Consider the following 20,797-nt stretch of genomic DNA (forward strand, 5'->3'; position numbering starts at 1 on the left):
TATCTATGTGATAATAACACCAGGAAAAAAAAAAAAAAAAAAAAAAAAAAAAAAAAAAAAAAAAGCTTGTCGAAAGCAAGCAAGTTTCAAACAGATTTTATGTAATAAATAACAGCACAGATGGATGAAAGAAAGCAAAAAAGAAAGAAAGAAAAAAGAAAAAGATATCCTCTGCCTGATTTTAGTAATGCTTCTGAAATAGTCTCAACTAACATTCTTTTAAGCAAGACATCACAGTCTAGATTAAACTACCAGAGAGTGAATATGTAATACATTAAAGAGTAATTAGAATAGTTATTGCTTATTGCCAAGAAGGTAGCTAGTACTATGTGTTTGTTTCACACAGATGCCTTGGATCAATTACTTTTCAATATGTTGTTGTTGTTTTTTTAAAGAGCAGACGATTTATTCCATTTGCAGACTAATGCCAACCTGAAGGGAATATAGGAGAACAGTGTTAGAATCTCAAAGTGATGCAGTAAGGTAGATAAGTGGCCAAACAAAAAAACAAACAAACAAACAAAAAAAGTATGCAGCTCAATTAACTAAAATTTAACTGTATTTGCTTTTTATGCACGTTTAGAAAAAGATAGGAGTATTATAGTACACCATAAGTTAAAATGAGTCAATAACATCATTCCTGATTTGAAAAATACAACCACCCTATAGTCTATATACACTATAAACAATATGGACTGTAAGATAAATTAGTAGATTCCTCCACCCTGGTCAACTTCGGTAGTCACAAGTAGAGAATTGACTTGAGCTTTGAGTACCTCACTTGATAAAGAAAGGAGGTCAGCCCAGGAAAATGAATCAAGGAAACAAAAATGGGTGAAGATCTGGAAAGATACAGTTTTAGTCAAGACCTGACCAGGAAAAAATGAAACAATATTCTCCAAAAAAGAAAAGTGTAAGATTCTGGAAATAAAAAATGAATTGGGAGAGAGGTCTTTAAAATGCAGGATATAAGATTCATATTGGACATTATGACATGCCACTTTTTAGCAGTTGGTCCATGAAAAACAGCAATTATGTGTCACTTGTAGTGCTGTGTAGTGCTGTAGTGCTGTGGAGTGCTGTGGAGTCCCATACCTGAAGTGTAAGTTAGATAGCCAATTTTTATTACGTGGGTTGTAGTCTATTTTTTTTTTTCTTGGCTTACAGCAGAGGGGATTAACCAGATGACTTTTCAAGGTCTCATCCAGCAATAATTTAAAATAATGTAATAGTATCTATGGTGAAGATACCAGAGAAAGATACTAGCTGAAAATTTGGTCCTGTCTGAAAATGGTGGGGAAAGGGAATATGCATTAGGTGCAGTGGGGAAGAGGGTACAGATCAAAACAGTCAGAGAGAAAGCTTTTATAATTAGAGATATTTTTGTCGGTAGTACCTGTAGTATCTCAAACATAAGGTAAGGTCAGAAAAAAGCAACAATTAAGGAAAGAAATTCCACACAATCTTTTTTTTTTTTTTTTTTGTCTGGATAGACGTCACAGCTTGAACATGTGATTCAGGCAAGAGAGAGCAAACTTAGTAAAAGATGAGAAGCAAGTTGCAGTACCAAGCAACAGAAATTTTCAAGATTGTTGGGTTTGTGTGTTGTTTTGTTTTGTTTTGTTGGGATGGGGGGGTTGTTCTTCCTTTAGGTTCTTCTCCCTACAGAAAGAGAAAGAGGAAGAGGTAGACTGTCTAAGTGAAAAAGTTCAAAACCTTATTTTTTACATATGTATTTTAACATGACAGCTAAGCATTCACAAGAAGACATCAGAAAGACAGGATGACATCCATCAGCATGCAGATCTCCTATGCAGATCTCCAAAGGCCTTGCTCTGTATACTTGGGTGCCCTAGCTCTTACAGCACCTGAGTTCCACTCTGGCCAACTTTCCATATGACTTAGAGCCTGGGAGCCTAGAGGTTATTGGGAATCAACAGATTCACTTAATTAAAAGAGGAAACAGCCCAAGTGGAAAGAACAGTCTGCATTTCACAGGCATTCTATTCAATACATTTATAACTTCACAATTTACCATTTTGCAGTATTTTGCTATTTCCCAGTGTGCTTCTGCCACATTTAGAAAATGTTTATGTTTTGAAAGCTCCAAAAGATTCACAGTAAGAAGAAAGGCGAGAATATCTGCAATCCTGTCACAGTAAGGTATACTGAAATAATATTGAAAAGGTGTTTTAAATTAACAAGTAAGGAACTTGCATTTTACGGAACAAGTCAGTCATGTAGGCAGAATTTGAGATGTAATTAGAAAAGGAGAAAGAAAAAGCAAAATCCCTGGACTAAAGTTTTCTATTTGATGCTGTTTCAAACTGATTTTCATGATTTGAACCACTTTTATCTAGAATAAAATGTCTCTCTTGGAAGGATAATTCCAAGCACTTTCTCCATGGAAGAAGTGGGAGGTATTGTTAACGGTGCCCAAAACCTGAAAGTCTCTTGTTATCTTTGATACAGGAGACATTCAGATCCATCCCTTGCTACCAGCATATCTGGTGGAAGGACCAGCTGAACTGCATTCTCCACCTGTATATCACAGAATCATGGGATCGGAGAACTGTTTGGGTTAGAAGGGACCTTAAAGATCACCTACCTCCAACCCCCCTGCCATGGGCAGGGACACCTCCCACTAGATCAAGTCGCTCAAAGCTCCATCCAGCCTGGCCTTGAACGCTTCCAGTGATGGGGCATCCACAGCTTCTCTGGGCAACCTGCTCCAGTACCTCGAAACCCTCAGAATTAAGAATGTCCTTCTTGTATCTAATCTAAATCTGCCCTCCTTTAGTTTAAAGCCATATACTTAGATCTGTAAGCTGGTGACTCATGTACTTTCAATACTTGTAATGATCCAGGTGTTCACTGTTGGCTGCTTTTGATGATTTCAGGGTAATGAATAGGTGAGAATGTTTTTAATTGTCAATCAAATGTGGCCCTTGAGAGACATCCATTTTTAGGACTAGAAGAAATTATTTACAGATTAGAAGTCTAGTTTACCTAGATTCTGCTTTAGCAAAGCAATAGCATAACAACCTGCATTTTATCTTTGTTCACAAATGTCAAAATAACAGGAGTGACTTTTACTTAAAAATAACTCCCAACCTTGTTTGGAAACAAAAACGTCAACTACATGGGAAAAATGTGGACTCCAAAATAATCAGCATTAAAATAAGATATTTTCTCTGGGAATATTTTCTGTATATAAATGTACAGTTATATGTTTCCTGAATATACACTATATATAACACTAGGTCCTATTTTTATTAGAATTGTTCAGACTTGAAGTGTAACATCAGCTAGAGCAATTTAGACATCATTCATCCTTCTGCATCACTCACTTGATGTTAATACATCCTGGTATTACCCATGAAAGATATTATCCATGAAAGATATTCATACCATGAAGGTATTATCTATTTTCTAGCTATTATTATAATATCTAGGAAATGGGATGGGAGGGAATCTCATCAAATTCACATGCTTATTAACAGTTGGCAGACAGTCTATGACATCTTTCCTAATGTAATTTAGTTTCATCCTAAAAAGTACTTAAAGTTTTAGGTTCTACATTTTCTAATGCAGAGCTGTATTCCTGTCTTATGTAAGAAAGTATTCTTATTGTAGCACTAATTTGAATTATGGTCAGTTTATACTATTTTTTTCTTCAACTATTTTCTTTTTTTCCCCCCTTTCCTCCTTTCCTTCTCTTTCTTTCTTTCTAAGAGAACTGCTGCTAGCTAAAGAACCCAAACTCTTTTAGCAGTGGGTCTTCCCTTCCCTTGACCATGCAAATGACTTCTTTACACCACTCTTCTAGTTTCAGCACATCTTTTTCTAATGTTACTGATGAGAACATAATTGCTATTTTAGATGATGTCTAATCATCGTCTCACACAAGTAAAAAATACTAATGTTTCCCTTTCTAATAAAAACAGCTTTGTTGGTAAGTACATCATTTGTATCCATTATTTACATGGATCTCTTATATCACAATCTTTTCAGAGTCAGCACTCCTTGACACTGAATGTTGTGTAGTTTTGTGTTCTAGAACTAGTGTTCCTTGCAAAGTTCTAGAAAGACATTACCTGGTCTTCTGGTTTGAGTGCATCAGGGTCTTTAAGCCTTAGGTACACATCAGTTGTGGCAGCTGACCAGTTGTTTTTGTTCTTGTGCTCAGTATCTACAGTTTCTTAGTAAAAACTAATACAAAGTATGTACCTCTTGGTTTTGAACTGTAACTGTTTCTTTCCTTAATCCCTACTGTGTAACTGGTTCACTTTGTTGTTGTTTTCATTGTTATTACTATTTTTAAGATTTTCTTCTGTCATTCTTTTCAAGATGTAGCTCCGTTTAACTTTGGGGAATTACTTCTTTATCTCTGTGCTTCCTGACACCCAAGGCCCTAAGCTTATCTCAGATTGGTCCTTTCCTTTTTATTCTTTGTAGGCTATCTGCCTATTCTTTGCATTTTTCTTGAGATAGTTATTCACCCGAGCAGGCATGGAATCCTTCTCTCTCCCGGCCTTTGTTAGGAGCACCTCATTCATGACAGGTTTAACAGCTTCTGATCTGAGGAAATTCCAAACATCACCTATATCCTTGAGGTTCCTGAACTCTTCTTTCCAGTTGTCTTCATTCATTTTTTCCTTCATTAAATTGTCCCCTAATTAAAGCTTTACCTTTAAAGACTCAGACCCCCGCAATCTTACTTTTGCTAGCCTTCCAAATCTGAACAACAACAACAAAGAAACATATTCTGGTCAATCAGAATACAGATCTGTACATGCAGCCACTATGAGAGCAGCTGGACTATCAAAGCAGGACAGTGACTTGAATAAGCGGATGGCTTTGTGACCTCTTAGCTGGCGGGTTTAATTTCAGAGATAACAAAGCATGGCTTCTGCTCCTCATTCCAGAATTAGAAGTGCCAGATAACATGCATCCAAAAGCAGCTGCTATTTCGTTTTGTTTGTTTTGCTTTAAAGGGAAAAAAGAAAAAGTGTTTTGTGGCTGCTGCAGTAGCCATGGCACAGTGAGGTGCTCAACCTCAAGATGTAATTCAAAGAGATTAATCAGCTCAGATAACAAAACCAGTTGCGCCCTGTGGTTATCGGAACGGCCCACAAGGAGCACTCGGGGACTTTGAGCAGGGAGGCGCCTGCATTGCTTGTGCTGGTGCCTAACCACCCTGAGAATCTAGGTGCGTGCATGGTTTTGGCCTAAAAAGAAGTCACGAGGAAATTAGCCATTCTTCTTCTCATTCATTTTAAGATGCTCATGTAGCGAGAAACGGTGAAGGGAAAACAAGTAAAATTTTAACGGAGTGAGCCCGAGAAAACTACCAAGTATAGGGCGAACTCAGTGCAAACCCTGGCAGCCCCTGGAGTTCCCCAGGGAGCCGTGAAGCTCCCACCGGGCTCCAGCTCCCCGGGGGCCCCGCGGAGCACCAGCCTCCACCCGCGGCCTCCACCGGGCCGGGCCGAGCCCCTCCGCCTGGGGCCTGGGCCTCGCCTCGGCGAGGCTCCCCTCGGGGGACGTTGCGGCGGGGCCGGCCCTACCTGCACCGCTCCCCCTGACCGCGCTCCGCGGGCCTCCCTGCGGCCTCCCCCCTTCCCCTCCCCCGCCGCCCCCTCCACCCGGCCCCCGCCGCAGCCCCACGTGTGGGGCGGCCCCGCTGCCCGCGCCCCGCTCTCCTCCGCCCGGCCCGGCTCGGCCCGGCCCGGGCCCCCCCGCACCCCGGCGGCCTGGAGGCGCCGTCCCGCCCCTGTCCCCGTCCCTGCCGCGGGGACCCCCGGCACGCCGCCGCGCACCTTTCCCCGGGCTGCGCTCGGCGTTAATTAGTAGTGGTGACGGTATCGGTGTGTGTGGGAGTTCAGCCCGGTCCCGTTGGATTTCCCCTCTCGGAGGGGAGCGGTGGAAGGAAATCCCAACCGGCTCGGCTTTTTCTTTTTTTTTTTTTTAAACTTTTTATTCCCCCCCCCCCCCCCAACCTCCATTCCCGCCCCCCCCGGGAGAGAGATGAGGGGGGAATGCAACGTGGACCCCGCTGCCGGTATCACCGCGTCCCGCTGAAGGCGGCAGGGCAGCCTGGGGAGGAGGAGGAGGAGGAGGAGGAGGGGGGGGGGGGGGGGAGGAGGGGGGGGGGGGGGGGGAGGAGGAGGGGGGGGGGGGGGAGGAGGAGGGGGAGGAGGAGGGGGGGAGGAGGAGGAGGAGGAGGGGGGGAGGAGGGGGGGGGGAGGAGGAGGGGGGGAGGCGGGGGGGGGAGGAGGAGGGGGGGGGGAGGAGGGGGGGGGGGGAGGAGGAGGAGGGGGGGGGAGGGGGAGGAGGGGGGAGGAGGGGGAGGAGGAGGAGGAGGGGGGAGGAGGAGGAAGGAGGAGGAGGAGGAGGAGGAGAGAAGGAGCCGCAGCGGCTGAAGCCTCCCCGCGACGAGAAGCGGTGCCCGCTGCGGGACCGGCGCGCCTCTCCCCTGTCTCTCGCCGCTCTTCCTCCGGGGCAGCATCCGCAGCATGGGCCGGCGGCGGTGGCTGTGCGTGCAGCCCTGCTTCCTATGGCTCGGCTGCCTGGCCCTCTGCGCGCAGGGAGCCGCTGGGCAACAAAAGCCGCCGCCGCGGGTCCGCCCTGCGGGAGGAGCGGGCGGCAGCTTCCCCGCCGCCGCGCACCGGGAGGAAGGGGCCGGCAGCGCCGGACGGGTCCGCCGGCGAGGACAGCAGGACGTGCTCCGCGGGTAGGCACGGCTCGGCTCGGCACGGCTCGGCTCTGCGCGGCACGGCTCGGGAGGGAGTCGCTGCCCCGCGCAGCCCCGCGCCCGTCCCCGGTAGCGGGAGCCCCGCGCTCCGCTCGTGCTGCGGGTTGCAGCAGCGGGGCGGCTCGCCCGTGGCTTTGTTTTGTGCTGAGCGGTTTTCTGCTCCGAGAAACTTTACAAAAAGACTTTTTTTTTCTTTCTTTTTCTTGGCGTTTTGGGGGAGTTCTTGTTAGCTTGGTTTAGTCCATAAATCTTTACGAGCACTCATCCCCCTTGTCCTGTGTCAAACGCAGCACAAAGCCAACTTTTATAGGCGGACTTGTGACACCGCGCGTGAGCGCGGAGCCAAGCTCATCCCCGGCGTCTCCTCCGTGGGTCCCCCAGGGATGAATGTGGCCTGCTCTTGCCTTATCCTGCCTCTCCTTTTCACACTAACCAGTCACACTGATCATTTCACTAATGTGAAATAAAATAGCTTGGAACTCCTTGTTGCAGAGGGAAGATGTATTCCTTTCAGTGAGGATTTTTTTTTTCTTTTAGACGTCTTCTCCACACTTTTTTTTTTATGTGTTTTGTGGTTATATTTGTGTTGGTAGATTTACATTTCTTCCCCTCTGATAACATAAAACTTTGGGTTCTGCTTGCACAGATTTATATTTTTATATATGCCTGTATTTGTCTGTGTTGCAGGCCAAATGTGTGTGGCTCTAGATTCCATTCGTACTGTTGCCCTGGATGGAAAACGCTCCCTGGAGGAAATCAGTGTATTGTTCGTAAGTGTCTGACTTTAAGTTTCTACTGCCCTAAGGGTAATAAGAAGAATAAGTGTTCTTCTGTGAGTTACTGATCCAGTTAGTATGTGAAAACAGAATTCTTACAGTAATTAATTTGGCCAGTTCTGTCTTTTGCCTTATGTGTGACTTTTTTTTTCCTTAAAGAAAAAGAAAAAAATAAAAAAAATAATTATGGATTTACAGGTCTATATTTCTTGTAATTGAAAGATTGGTGAATTGTTGTGTTTTCTTCGGTGTTGTTGTCAGAGGCACGTTTCCACCAATTTTATTTTATTTTTAAAACAACAAGACAGAGAAGGGAAAATAATAATAATAAAAAATCTTCCAGAAATCAAATAATCCGCCGTAATAACAGGAAAAAAAAAAAAAAAAAAAGCTGAAAAGGTCTTGATATAAAGCAAATGAGATCTGAAGTTTTCTGGAACTTTTGTGGTAGGCTTGGAATTACAGTCCAATGGAAAACTTTCTTACCTCTGGAGTGCTTATTCTCCTGCCTGTCATTTTTAGTTGTATTTTTGTAGGTATAAAGCATGTAGACTGTGATTATTGCTGGATCATAATAGACATTGTGCTGACAGATGTGGCTGTTGACATGGCTTGGCAAAAAAAAAAAAAAAAAAATCTGCAGAATACTCTGTGTAGGAAAAGTCTACCTAGAAAGGAAATACAGTATTAAGTTTCTATCTTTTAGATAAAACTGATATTAGACACTTGTTTTTTTGTTTGTTTGTTTGTTTTTTTTTAATGAGGGGCTGTTCCCATTGATCCTAGGCAGTTGTCATCCCTTTTCCTAATAAGTATGCTCAGCTTCAGAACTCAGGTTAAAGAATGTGCTGCCCTTTGCATAAGCAATGCAAGTCTTTGTAATATTTAGTCTAATGAACTGCAGACATCGAGGACTAAACTGGAGAAGGAGAGGGAGGTAAACCAACACCTGTGAAACTTAAAGGTGACTTTTGGGCTGCTGCCTGATGACACAGGACTTGTTCACATCTGTTCATTTTGCATGAGTAAATTGGCCTTGCTAATGTTTCTTATAAGTCTGCCATGGATTGCTGATTTACATCGCAGGTTGACCATAGCATTTCCAAGCAAAGATCAGCTGCATCATTCAGAGCAAGGAAGATGATGGTGGCAATACCACTGTGGAGTAAAAGGAGCTTCTCAGAACGTTCAGTCCATATTTATCATCTCTTATCAAGTCTCAGTATTTACTTACTTAAATGGGAAACTGAGTTTTTAAAGTGGATTTAGGCTGCCCAATACACTATTGACCTGCAATAGCTTTTTCAAAGTCAGCTGGGTATCCATCTCAGTTGCAGTCAGGGAGAGACAGTGATTTAGGTGCTTTCGGGAATCTTAATAACTTACTCTTATATTGCAATTCTCAGTGACTCTTAAAGACCTCAGTCTCAGGTGTTTTCATATAATAACCACTGACTTACAACAATTTCTATGCACAAAAGACACCTTTTAGCTCATGTTTAACTTACTGGAGTTTAATTGCAGCTCTCTAACATGTTTGAAGGGTGAATGATTTTGCCAGACCAGCTGTCGGACTGGCAGTAACGCTTTCCAAGTTGTATTTTTGGTGAAAGTTTAAGAGCACAGATTTTTACACTTACATGTTTGTTGAGACAATGGATCCTCTAACTAGGTCTGTTTAGCTAGAGAAAACCTTCTGCACAGGATGATGGAGGGGACAGTAAACTTCTTACTGAGCTGATTAAAACCACCAGCTACAACATACACTAATTATAAAGTATTGTTTCACAAAGTGAGAGCTGTGGACTAGTGGTAGGTCAACAGGAAACTATTCTGACTTTATTGTGTTTTCAGTTGATAATATGATAGCAATTATTTGTGGTTGGTGAAATATTATGATTAAACGTGATCTTTTATCTAAAGAAAAAAAAAAGGTCTGGTTGGTTTAGCTTTCTCTTTAAATAAACTGTACAGATTAAAGCATGTTTGGAATATGCTTTCAGCTATAGGGCTTTAAGCTGATAAAAATTGTTCCTCTAACAGATAATAAACTAAGAAAGTGGTTTAATGTAGACGTGAGGAGATTGGGCTATCTTGTGTAAAGATGGACTGAACAACACTATTCTCTGTGTCTGTCAAGTGCTTTAATTCAGATTTCTCTTTCCCACTTCCAACTCTCCTAATAGAAAAAGCATTTCATATCAGTCAGTGGTATGCCTCTAATTCCAACTATCAAAGCCTCATAAACTCTCACATCTGCTGCCTTCACAGCTAGGGCATAGTGGTAGAGAAGGTGTTGATGATCCATACAATGTTGATGATCCACATTGCATCTTTTTGATGCCCAGAAGAACAATGTCAAACGACCACTAATGTGACTTTGTCTACTCCTCTGGGAAACAAAATGTGGCATTTAACCAATTATGTCAAGGAGGACTGAGGTGTACAAAGTCTTGTCTGGTTTGAACATGAACATCAGTACTGAGCTTTGTATTTGGTGGAGAAAGGGTAATAGCATGTACATTTTGAAGGAAGCATATTTGAACACCTTTAATGGGGCAAGAAAAGAGATTGTTTCATTATAAGAGATATTTTTCATCTATGTATGTTTTCCTAAATTGGAAGTAGAGCACAAGTGTTCTGGGAAAAGTCTTATTTCTCCTTTCTTTTTTTTTATATGTATGGGCAGGTATAGGTTTTTTTGTTTTTGTTTTTTTTTTATGTGTATGAATGGGTTTTGTCCCATTATCTGGCAGATATCCTTCCCAGATTATCTGCATGAGGAATGTGTGCCTCTTGTAGTCCTTCAGTGGAGAAGTGCTTCCTCATTATCTGATTCTCTCAAAAAGCCTACAAATAGTTACAAAGGAACTGTGGTACCTGCTTTTTTATTTTATATATACATATATATATATTTGTTTACAAGCTGTGTCTTACAAGATGAACGCTTCGGAGGTCCTTTTGTTCTATACTTGCTCTTAATGTCTCAGGCTCTGTTATGGTGCATTTACTGATCCAACACATTATTTAGATGAACTCATTTGGATCTCAGAATCAGAACCACAGAATCATCTAGGTTGGAAGAAACCTCAAAGATCGTCTAGCCCAACCTCTGACCTAACACTAACAAGTCCTCCACTAAACCATATCACTAAGCTCTACATCTAAATGTCTTTTAAAGACCTGCAGGGATGGTGACACAACCGCTTCCCTGGGCAGCCTATTCCAATGCCTAACAACCCTTTCAGTAACGAAGTTCTTCCTAATATCCCTCCCCTGGCACAACTTTAGCCCATTCCCCCTCATCCTGTCACCAGGCACGTGGGAGAATAGACCAAACCCCTACCTCGCTACAGCCTCCTTTAAGGTACCTGTAGAGTGCGATAAGGTCACCCCTGAGCCTCCTCTTCTCCAGGCTGAACAATCCCAGCTCCCTCAGCTGCTCCTTGTAAGACTTGTTCTTCAGACCCCTCACCAGCTTTGTTGCCCTTGTCTGGACTCGCTCGAGCACCTCCATGTCCTTCTTGTAGCGAGGGGCCCAAAACTGAACACAGTACTCGAGGTGCGGCCTCACCAGAGCCGAGTACAGGGGGACAATCACTTCCCTAGCCCTGCTGGCCACGCTGTTTCTTATGCAAGCCAGGATGCTGTTGGCCTTCTTGGCCACCTGAGCACCCTGCTGGCTCATATTCAGCCGGCTATCAACCAGTACTCCCAGGTCCTTCTCTGCCAGGCAGCTTTCCAACCACTCATCTCCCAGCCTGTAGTGCTGCTTGGGGTTGTTACGCCCCAGGTGCAGGACCCGACACTTGGCCTTGTTGAACTTCATACAGTTGACCTCAGCCCATCGGTCCAGCCTGCCCAGATCCTCCTGCAGAGCCTTCCTACCCTCGAGCAGATCGATACACGCACCTAACTTGGTGTCGTCTGCAAACTTACTGAAAGTGCACTCGATCCCCTCATCCAGATCATCGATAGAGATATTGAAGAGGACTGGCCCCAGTACTGAGCCCTGGGGGACTCCACTAGTGACCAGCCTCCAACTGGATTTAACTCCATTAACCATGACTCTTTGGGCCCGGCTATCCAGCCAGTTTCTAACCCAACAAAGCGTATTCCAGTCCAAGCTAACAGCAGCCATTTTCTTGAGGAGAATGCTGTGGGAAACGGTGTCAAAAGCCTTACTGAAGTCAAAGTAGGCTGCATCCACAGCCTTTCCCTCATCCACCAAGCATGTCACTTTGTCATAGAAGGAGATCAGGTTCGTCAAGCAGGACCTGCCTTTCATAAACCCATGCTGACTGGGCCTGATCGCCTGCTTGCCCTGCAAGTGCCGCGTGATGACACTCAAGGTAATCTGCTCCATGAGCTTCCGGGGTACTGAAGTCAAACTAACACGCCTAGAGTTTCCCGTGTCTACCTTCCGGCCCTTCTTGTAGATGGGCATCACATTTGCTAGCTGCCAGTCGACTGGGACCTCCCCTGATATCCAGGACTGCTGATAAATGATGGAAAGTTTCTTGGCCAGTTCTTCCGCCAGTTCTCTCAGTACCCTCGCGTGGATCCCATCTGGCCCCATTGACTTGCGTACATCTAAGTGCTGTAGCAGGTCGCCAACCACTTCCTCGTGGATTGTGAGGGCCACATCCTGCTTCCCATCCCCTTCCACCAGCTCAGGGTACTGGGTATCTAGAGAATGACTGGTCTTGCCGCCAAAGACTGAGGCAAAGAAGGCATTAAGCACCTCAGCCTTTTCCTCATCTCTCGTCACTAAGTTTCCCGCCGCATCCAGTAAAGGATGGAGATTCTCCTTAGTCCTCCTTTTCGTGTTAATGTATTTATAAAAACATTTTCTGTTATCTCTAACAGCAGCAGCCAGACTGAGCTCCAGATGAGCTTTGGCCTTTCTCATTTTGTCCCTACACATCCTTACAACATCCTTATAATCCTTCTGAGTGGCCTGCCCTCTTTTCCAAAGATCATAAACCCTCTTTTTTTTCCTAAGCTCTAGCCACAACTCTCTGTTCAGCCAGGCAGGTCTTCTTCCACGCCGGCTCGTCTTTGGGCACGTGGGGACAGACCGCTCCTGAGCCATTAAGATTTCCTTCTTGAGGAGTGTCCAGCCTTCCTGGACTCCTCTGCCCTTCAGAAATGTCTCCCAAGGGACTCTGCCAACCAGTGTCCTGAACAGCTCAAAGTCTGCCCTCCGGAAGTCTAAGACAGCAGTTTTACTGGTCCCCCTCGTGACTTCGCCAAGAATAGAGAACTCTACCATTTCATGGTCACTCTGCCCAAGACAGCTCCCGACCACCACATCTCCCACCAGTCCTTCTCTGTTTGTGAACAGAAGGTCGAGCGGGGCACCTCCCCTGGTAGGCTCACTAACCAGGAAACTATCTTCCACGCTCTCCAGAAACCTCCTAGACTGCTTCCTCTGATCTGTATTGCATTGCCAGGATAAGTCCCCCACAAGGACAGGAGCTGACGATTTTGCAACTTTTGCCAGCTGCCTGTAGAATTCCTCATCCGTCTTCTCATCCTGGTTTCGCAGTCTGTAACAGACCACCACCAGGATGCATGCCTTGTTGGCCTTCCCACCGATCCTAACCCATAGGGACTCAACCTTATCATTCCCAGACTCAGCCTTGAGTTCCACAACATCAAAACACTCTGAGCCACAGGGAGCCACACCACCACCCCTTCTGTGCTGTCTGTCTCTTCTGAAGAGCCTATAGCCAGTCATTGCAGCACTCCAGTCATGGGAGTGGTCCCACCACATTTCAGTGATGGCAACCAAGTCATAGCTAGCCTGCTGCACAATGGCTTTCAGCTCCTCCTGTTTGTTGCCCATGCTGCGTGCATTAGTGTAGATGCACTTCAGCTGGGCCATTGCCTGCTCCCCCAGACCTGACATTGTTCTCCCTGGCACACCTCTAACAAGCCTTATTCCCTCCCCATCCCCTTTCCTACCTAGTTTAAAGCCCTCTCAATGGGCCCTGCCAGCTCCTGCGCTAGTGTCTGTTTTCCCCTTTGAGACAGGTGGGACCCATCTGCAGTTAGTGGGCCAGGTGCCAAGTAAAGCACCCCATGGTCAAAAAAAACAAAATTTCTGCATTGGTACCAGCCTCTGAGCCACCTGTTTATCAGGTGGGCTTTCCGAGTCCTTTCTATACCCCTCCCTGCCACTGTAGGGATGGAGGAAAGCACGACCTGTACTCCCACCCCATCTACTAATTGTCCCTGTCCCCTAAAGTCCCATTTGATAGCCTTCAGGCTTCTCTCTTCAATATCATCTTTGCCAGCCTGGACTATCAAAAGAGGATAGTAGTCAGAGATGCAAACCAGGTTAGGAAGCTTTCTGGCAATATCCCTGAGTCTGACCCCAGGGAGGCAGCAGACTTCCCTATGGGTAGTGTCAGGTCGACAAATAGGGCCCTCTGTCCCCCTGAGAAGGGAGTCACCTACAACGATCACAATTTTTTTTCTTAGTGGAGGCAGTCCTGAGGCATGGAGTTGACTTCCTCACCTTTGGCATCTTCCTGGGTAGACTGTTCACCTCATCCTCGCCCACCGGTCTCTCAAGCTCCAATTTATTTTGGAGAATCTCATTTATAACCTGGATTTAGACTTCAACTCTTCTCTGGTTCTGTGGTTTCTTTGCACAATAGAGTTCCCTTGGCTGAAAGAGGAGTATGGCACAACATGGGGCATCGTGAGGACAGTACAATGGCATGCACAATGTCCAAATGTAATGCAGTGTGGTGGGGCTTCCCTGAGATTTGTTTAAAGTTAGTTTCACAGTGAGAATGTGGGAATATTTGAGTACAGAAACAGTATTTAGGGTAACTCCACACAATCTGGAAAGCTCGGTATTCAAACGTTGGCTTTCCACAAAGCAAGTTTGAGTAAAGGATGGATAATCTTCCAAAAGACAGCCCCTAAAATGCTTCTAGAATAGTGACAGTAAGAGAGAAGCCATACCAACAGTTAGAATTCATGAGTTATACTGTTTATAATCATTCAAATCTTGGATGCTTGCTAAATATTTTACAGGCCTTGTGGTCTAGAATATATAATTTCAGTAATTTTACATTGCTTGTATAATGGGCTGACATTTCTAATTAGGGGAAGAGTTCATTATCTGTATTAAGTGGTCTGACCAGTGTTTGAATATGCCATCTTCAATTCTGTTTGTCTTCAAGTTTGTCAGGGATACCAATTATTCCCAAATTGTTTGCTTTATTTAACTTACATTTACTTTTGCATATATATTAGCTGTCCTAATGAATTGAGGATTTTTTTTTTTTCGTTTTCTGTGTATTTTTTAAAGAGAAGACACTAACACACTTTGATTTTTTTTTCCTGTGACTTAAGACTAAGGTTACTGTTAATCACACTGTCTTTTAAATGTGTTCTTCCTCAGCAATCTGTAGAAATAGCTGTGGTGATGGATTTTGTTCCCGTCCTAACATGTGTACTTGTGCAAGTGGACAAATATCACCTACTTGTGGACCAAAATCTAGTAAGGACTTGCTCTATTTATTTTCCTTAGAGATTTCGTTTTAAGTAATTCTCCTTAATGTGTCAACTTAAAAATACCATGTAAAACCTTTAAGAATAACTTTTCATTACTGCATACATATGTATGTCTTGCACTTGAGTGTATCTCTAGTTTTATTGATAAAAATTGATACACATTTGCATATTTACTCTGTGTGACAAACTGAAAAAAATGACGTGTTTAAACGGATAAGCGTGTTTAAAAATAAATATGTGTAGCATTAATGTTTTCCATGAGTTTGTTTTTCTAAGAAATGAAGATTGCGTGGCCTTCAAGATAATTGGAAGTGCTACGTTGCTAAATATGATCATGGAGAACCTTTTTAACTGATGCTTTTAAAATAATAGTTTACCAATAGCTGCAAGTAACAGCTTTGGTTACAGGATACCTGAGCATACCTTTAAATACACAGCACATGCTGTATGAAGTTCACGTCTGCTTTCAGATGTCTTTGTTTTTATCCATCCACGCTGTGGTATTTTCCTGTAACGCTTGTGTCTGTGTGTCTGTCTGGGCCCTCTGCAGCGCAGCAGTGCAGCATCAGGTGCATGAACGGCGGTACCTGTGCTGACGACCGGTGCCAGTGCCAGAAGGGCTACATTGGGGCCTACTGCGGGCAGCGTAAGTAGCCATCGCTGTGTGTCCGGATTTAAGCCCACATTGGTCCCACAACTCAGCCCTCCCACTTTAGGCAGTCTAGGAAGATAGGAGAAAGCCCATATGCAGAAATACAGCAAAATGTCTAAGAGAAAAGTGTTATTCTGGGGGACTATGTGTAGCTGGAAGTCAGTTCATGCATGGAGTGCATTTGTAGTCTCTGAAATTCAGATTAGGGATTGAATTCACTGAATAGTTTTGGCTGGAAGAACCCTTTGGGAATGATGACAGTATACATCCCACTCACCTTTTTTTTTTTTTTTTTTTAAACAAGACGATCACTAATATTTCATTCTCTTTGAAGAAGTTTCTCGGAAGAGGAGCGTAGCTGCTGTTATAGCATGTTTTTCTGTTTGACTAAAGAAAAAGATTAAATATGGTTCAAGCTCTTGGATGTTTTTTCAATTTGGCAGACAAACTAGAAAGTCAATTATTTGCATAGCTCTACCTATCACAGAAGAGTGTTGACAAGCTATACAGATAGAGTAAGGAATAAAAATGACTAAAGGCTGCAAAGGTGAAGAAGGACTCAAAGACCTAGTGTATTCTGAGGGCAGCTGACTAGCTATTAGCTGAGAAATTAATTGCTGAAGGTAGTCTGAAGAAACTAGAAACACATAAAAATCACCACGCAGAGAATGCTTAGACTGAGTAATGTGGAGGAACATCCTTTTATTTTAGTCTTTTCTGCACACGCTGAAGCAGACTTGTTTTAGTTTTAATTTTGCCTGGGTAAAACTCTCTAAAATTCTAGGTAATAATAATTGTAGTCTACAGTGTGACCCTCATCACAGTTAAATTTACTTTTAAGAGTTGCTGGCCCCTTCCTGCACATTTTAAAGTATTGGGTCAAAGAATGACTGCTCTCAGACAAGGCATGATTCCAGTAAGAAAAGAAAAGAAAAGAAAAGAAAAGAAAAGAAAAGAAAAGAAAAGAAAAGAAAAGAAAAGAAAAGAAAAGAAAAGAAAAGAAAAGAAAAGAAAAGAAAAGAAAAGAAAAGAAAAGAAAAGAAAAGAAAAGAAAAGAAAAGGGAAGGGAAGGGAAGGGAAGGGAAGGGAAGGGAAGGGAAGGGAAGGGAAGGGAAGATGATTGGCTATTTAAGCAGTGTCTGTAAAGCAACCCAGAAAATCTGAATGAACTTTGGAAACTGATCTCAGTGAATATTTTTATGTTCACCATGGTGTTACAGTGCATTTTTCCAACACGAAAGATTTACTGACTCTAGATTCCCGAGGTTCTTTTGTACTGGATACTCAAATATGTAACAAACCCCATTATTAATCTGGGGAGACCTGTGTAGGAAGGCAGTGTAGAAATAGAAACTAGACTGGAATCCTTTGCTGTTCAGGTGACTTGAAGACATTGGGACTATCTTTCAGATTAAATGAGTTGATTTGGAGTGCATGCTAACTCTGAACATGGTTTATAACTCCTGGAAGCAATGAGCTTGATAACAGATGGAGTTGATTAAAACACTTTAATGGTATTTTTCAAACAAGCTGATGAACAGTCTTCTTTTCAAATTGAGAAGATTTCAGTGCTTTGGGAGGATTTGTTTCTTGATTCACACCATTGATAAATAGCATGAGTGGGTGCTCAGAAGTTCCACAAGTGTAAAAGTACCTTTTTCATCTATGTATTCTGTGGATTTATACCAAGAAAAAAGAATTTTGTTCCGTTGGTGGATCTTTCAGGAAACATAGTTTCTGAAGGTACTTAAAGATAAGTTAAACTGCTAATTCTTTTTCCTTGCTCCAAGTGACACGCTTGCTCTGCTAGCAGTATGAATTCTGAGCACTGAGTTACCTGTCTCCCTGGCTCTCCAAGAAACCCCCCTTCCTGAGAGGTTTGTTGCTGTTGTGAGTGGATAGTACAACTTAATCTGTGCACAAATTAGTTGAGCTTGTATCTGATACCTTTGGTGATGGATGTGAGTTCTTACGATTAGTGACTAGTGCTGCACAACTGTTTAAAAATACACTGAAGTTAAGTGTCTGCTAAAAAGCTGTGCTGAATATGATTAATTAAACAGCTGTTTGCAATTAAGATGAAGCAGTTGTAAGTACTAATGGAATTTGACCTGAACAGTCATTATTGTTGGTGTTTGATCTTCAGGTCCACAGAGACTTAGAGTAGTTGAAGGGAAAAATAAGTTTTGAATAGCACATATGTGAATCTGAAATGTCATTAGCGTAACTTTAAAAACATTTCTTTTTGTTGTTAATTAAAGCTGTCTGTGAAAAAGGCTGCCAGAATGGAGGACGGTGTATTGGACCTAATCGCTGTGCATGTGTCTATGGATTTACTGGCCCTCAGTGTGAAAGAGGTAAAAGAAATAAATAAGGAAGAAAATTATGGGTAGTTATATGCAACAATCTGCATGTACGTGTTTTATGCAGTGCACTTGCCAGCTGAACCAGAAAGCTTCCAGAAAGAGATTTATTATTTATACTTTTATAAAGTTTTCCTTTATGGTCCAGTAGCTACACTTCAGGTTGGAAAAGCTGTCACAGTTAGAAATTAGAATAATTTAGGGTGCTTATTTTGTTTGTATGATAGTTTAAAGATGAGTTATCTTTTGCTTTCTGATACATGAAATAACATTAGAGCAAATTGCTGCTTGTGTTAGAATCACATACACGTAACTAAATGAAGGATTGCCTTTTTGTATAACAAATCTTTTATGAGAGGAATTTGAGAAATTACTTGTTCTGGTTAATTCTGTCATACAGGAAAAAGTAGGAGAAGGAGGAAAAAAAGAACCAGTTACCATAATATGTGAGATCAGTTCCTGAAACTATTCCTATCCATCAAAACAACTTAAACACATCTTAACTTAAAGTGCTTTCATGAATTGGGGGTCAAATCAGGATTTTCTTTTAAAATCTTTTAGAGAAATTCCTTAGCTGTCTGTAGAAGGTCATAGAGATGCTGATAAAGTCAGTTTTAATGATTCCGAAAAAAACATTTTTAGTGCTACACTATGTGATTACCACAAAAGTAATTTAGGCACTATGTCCATATGTAGTCATTTAGAATAAACTTATCACTCTCAGAAATCTCTACTTTTTGCTTTGTAGTAAATGGGAACATTGTTTGTATTTTGAAACCAAGACGACTCTGGAGAAATATTAATGTAGAACTGCTCAACATTAGGTGTAACTGTAGAAGGTGTTCTGTGTGTATCAAACTGACAAGTGTAACCACAATTACTGTCCAGCTAGGATGGGTTTTTAAAGAATGGATATAGTGAGAATTGCTTTTCAGAATGATAATAATAATCGTTGATCCTTTAAAATGAGGTTGTCAACAATAACCAAAACTGATGCTGAATAGCTTAGCAGAAATATAATTCTTCGTCTTTCTTGAAGTTGGTGTTATTGCAAATAGTTCTCATCAAAAAGGATACTGAAGAAACTGAACAACAGAGTGTGAAATCCTGAATGCATGTATGCATTCTTATCTTACTCCTTTAAAGTATTCAATGGGTTATTAACATTAAAAAGAAGGATGGAGTCATTTACATGGACAGAAAATATAAAGTTTAGGATTACTCGTGTAATGTCACATTCTTAATTCACATCAGCAGTGGGTAAGACAACCCCTAAGAGAGAAATAGACTTCTTAGAGTCACAGAAAAATATAAATGAGAAGGGACCTCCACCAGGCCATTTAGTCAGACCTTCCAATCAGAAGGTCTGATCAGGTCAGCTTGTTCAGGTGTGTGTCCTGTCTGTAGAGTTTTGAACACCTTCAGTGACTGAGATTCCACAACATCTCTGGACATCCTGTTCCATTATTTCTTCACCCTCATAGTGAAAACTTCTACATTAACATCTAATCAGAGTTTTGCATGTTCCAACTTGTGTTTGTTGCCTCTTGTCTGAGAGCTGCGAGCATCCAGGAAAAGTCTGGCTCCAGTTTCTCTGCATCCTGTGGTAAATAGTGATAAACCCTTGAAACCTTTTGTTCTTGATGCTGGATAAACATTGTTCCGTCAATCTTCCTACACAGGGCAAGAGCTCCAGCTCCTTGACCAGTGCAGTGTCCTTCCCTTGTACTTCTTTCTCCATGTCCATTTCTCTCTTCTATTGAAGAGTCAAAAACGTACACAGTACTTTAATGCAGTTTTACAAGTGCCAAATGGAGGCAAAGGGGCTCTTTGCTGAATTGGATGCTATGGTCATACTGATACAGCCCATGGGGATGGCCTTCTTTGCTTCATGGGTGGACCACTGATGCGTGTTAAGGTTTTTGTCCACTAGGACTCCCATAATCATTTTCTCAGAGCAGTTTTGTAGGCAGCTGGACTCCACCAGTATTGTTCCATCACTTTTGTCAATGCTAGATGTGAGACTTCTGCCTTTGTTGGACTTCTTGAGATAACTGCTAGCCCGTTTTTTTCAAGCTGTCCTTGTCACTCTGGATAGCCACTCTGTTCTCCAGCATATTGACTGGTGCCCCCAGTTTGGCATCATCTGCAAACTTGCTGAAAGTGCACTCTTGTACCATAATCCAGGTTGTTAATGAGCACATTAAACTGTTACTTATCCCAGTACTGATCCCTAAGGGTCTGCACCTCTTTCCTAGACTCCAGCTGGACTTTGCACCACTTCTTACAACTCTTTAAGCCAGCAGTCCAGACAGTTTTCCACTCACTTTTATTCAGCCTGTATCTCACTAATGGCAATCTCTCTATGTCAGGCTCACTCAAAACCCTTGCTAAGTCAAGCAACATCCACAGCTCCCTTCATACCTTTGTACCAGTGACCTCAGGGTTGAAAGCAGTGACATCATTTGCCCTTGGTAAACCCGTGCTGTCTGCTCACAAACACCTTCTTGCCTTTGTGTGCTCAGAAATGGCTTCTGCCATGGAATTTTATGTGGCAAATTCAGCTCTGAGGTGCTCAAAGCTGCATGTAAATCATGAAAATATCTGGTACATTTTCGACATTTGTTGATGGGGGAAATGGAAATGATTTCCTAATAGAAGAAGGAAATAACTGAACCAAACCCTGAAAAAAAAACAAAAACACAAAAAAACA

At 42.6% G+C, this 20,797-nt stretch overlaps 1 protein-coding gene across 3 annotated transcripts in view; it reads left to right on the plus strand.

The window, feature by feature from the left end:
* Positions 1–6,378: 6,378 nt before the first annotated feature.
* The window catches only part of FBN2 (fibrillin 2), a 183,141-nt gene continuing 168,722 nt past the window's right edge, over positions 6,379–20,797 (plus strand). For 2 of the 3 annotated variants that reach the window (XM_040541320.1, XM_040541319.1), the window contains exons 1-5: positions 6,379–6,736; positions 7,445–7,527; positions 14,957–15,055; positions 15,620–15,715; positions 17,983–18,078. In XM_040541320.1, coding sequence (XP_040397254.1) covers positions 6,519–6,736; positions 7,445–7,527; positions 14,957–15,055; positions 15,620–15,715; positions 17,983–18,078 — 592 coding nt within the window. In that variant the 5' untranslated portion in view covers positions 6,379–6,518. The remainder of the gene's footprint in view (positions 6,737–7,444; positions 7,528–14,956; positions 15,056–15,619; positions 15,716–17,982; positions 18,079–20,797) is intronic. The other variant, XM_040541318.1, reaches the window with a different exon arrangement.

This window comes from Cygnus olor, chromosome Z (assembly GCF_009769625.2).
Source record: "Cygnus olor isolate bCygOlo1 chromosome Z, bCygOlo1.pri.v2, whole genome shotgun sequence".
NCBI classification, from domain to species: domain Eukaryota; kingdom Metazoa; phylum Chordata; class Aves; order Anseriformes; family Anatidae; genus Cygnus; species Cygnus olor.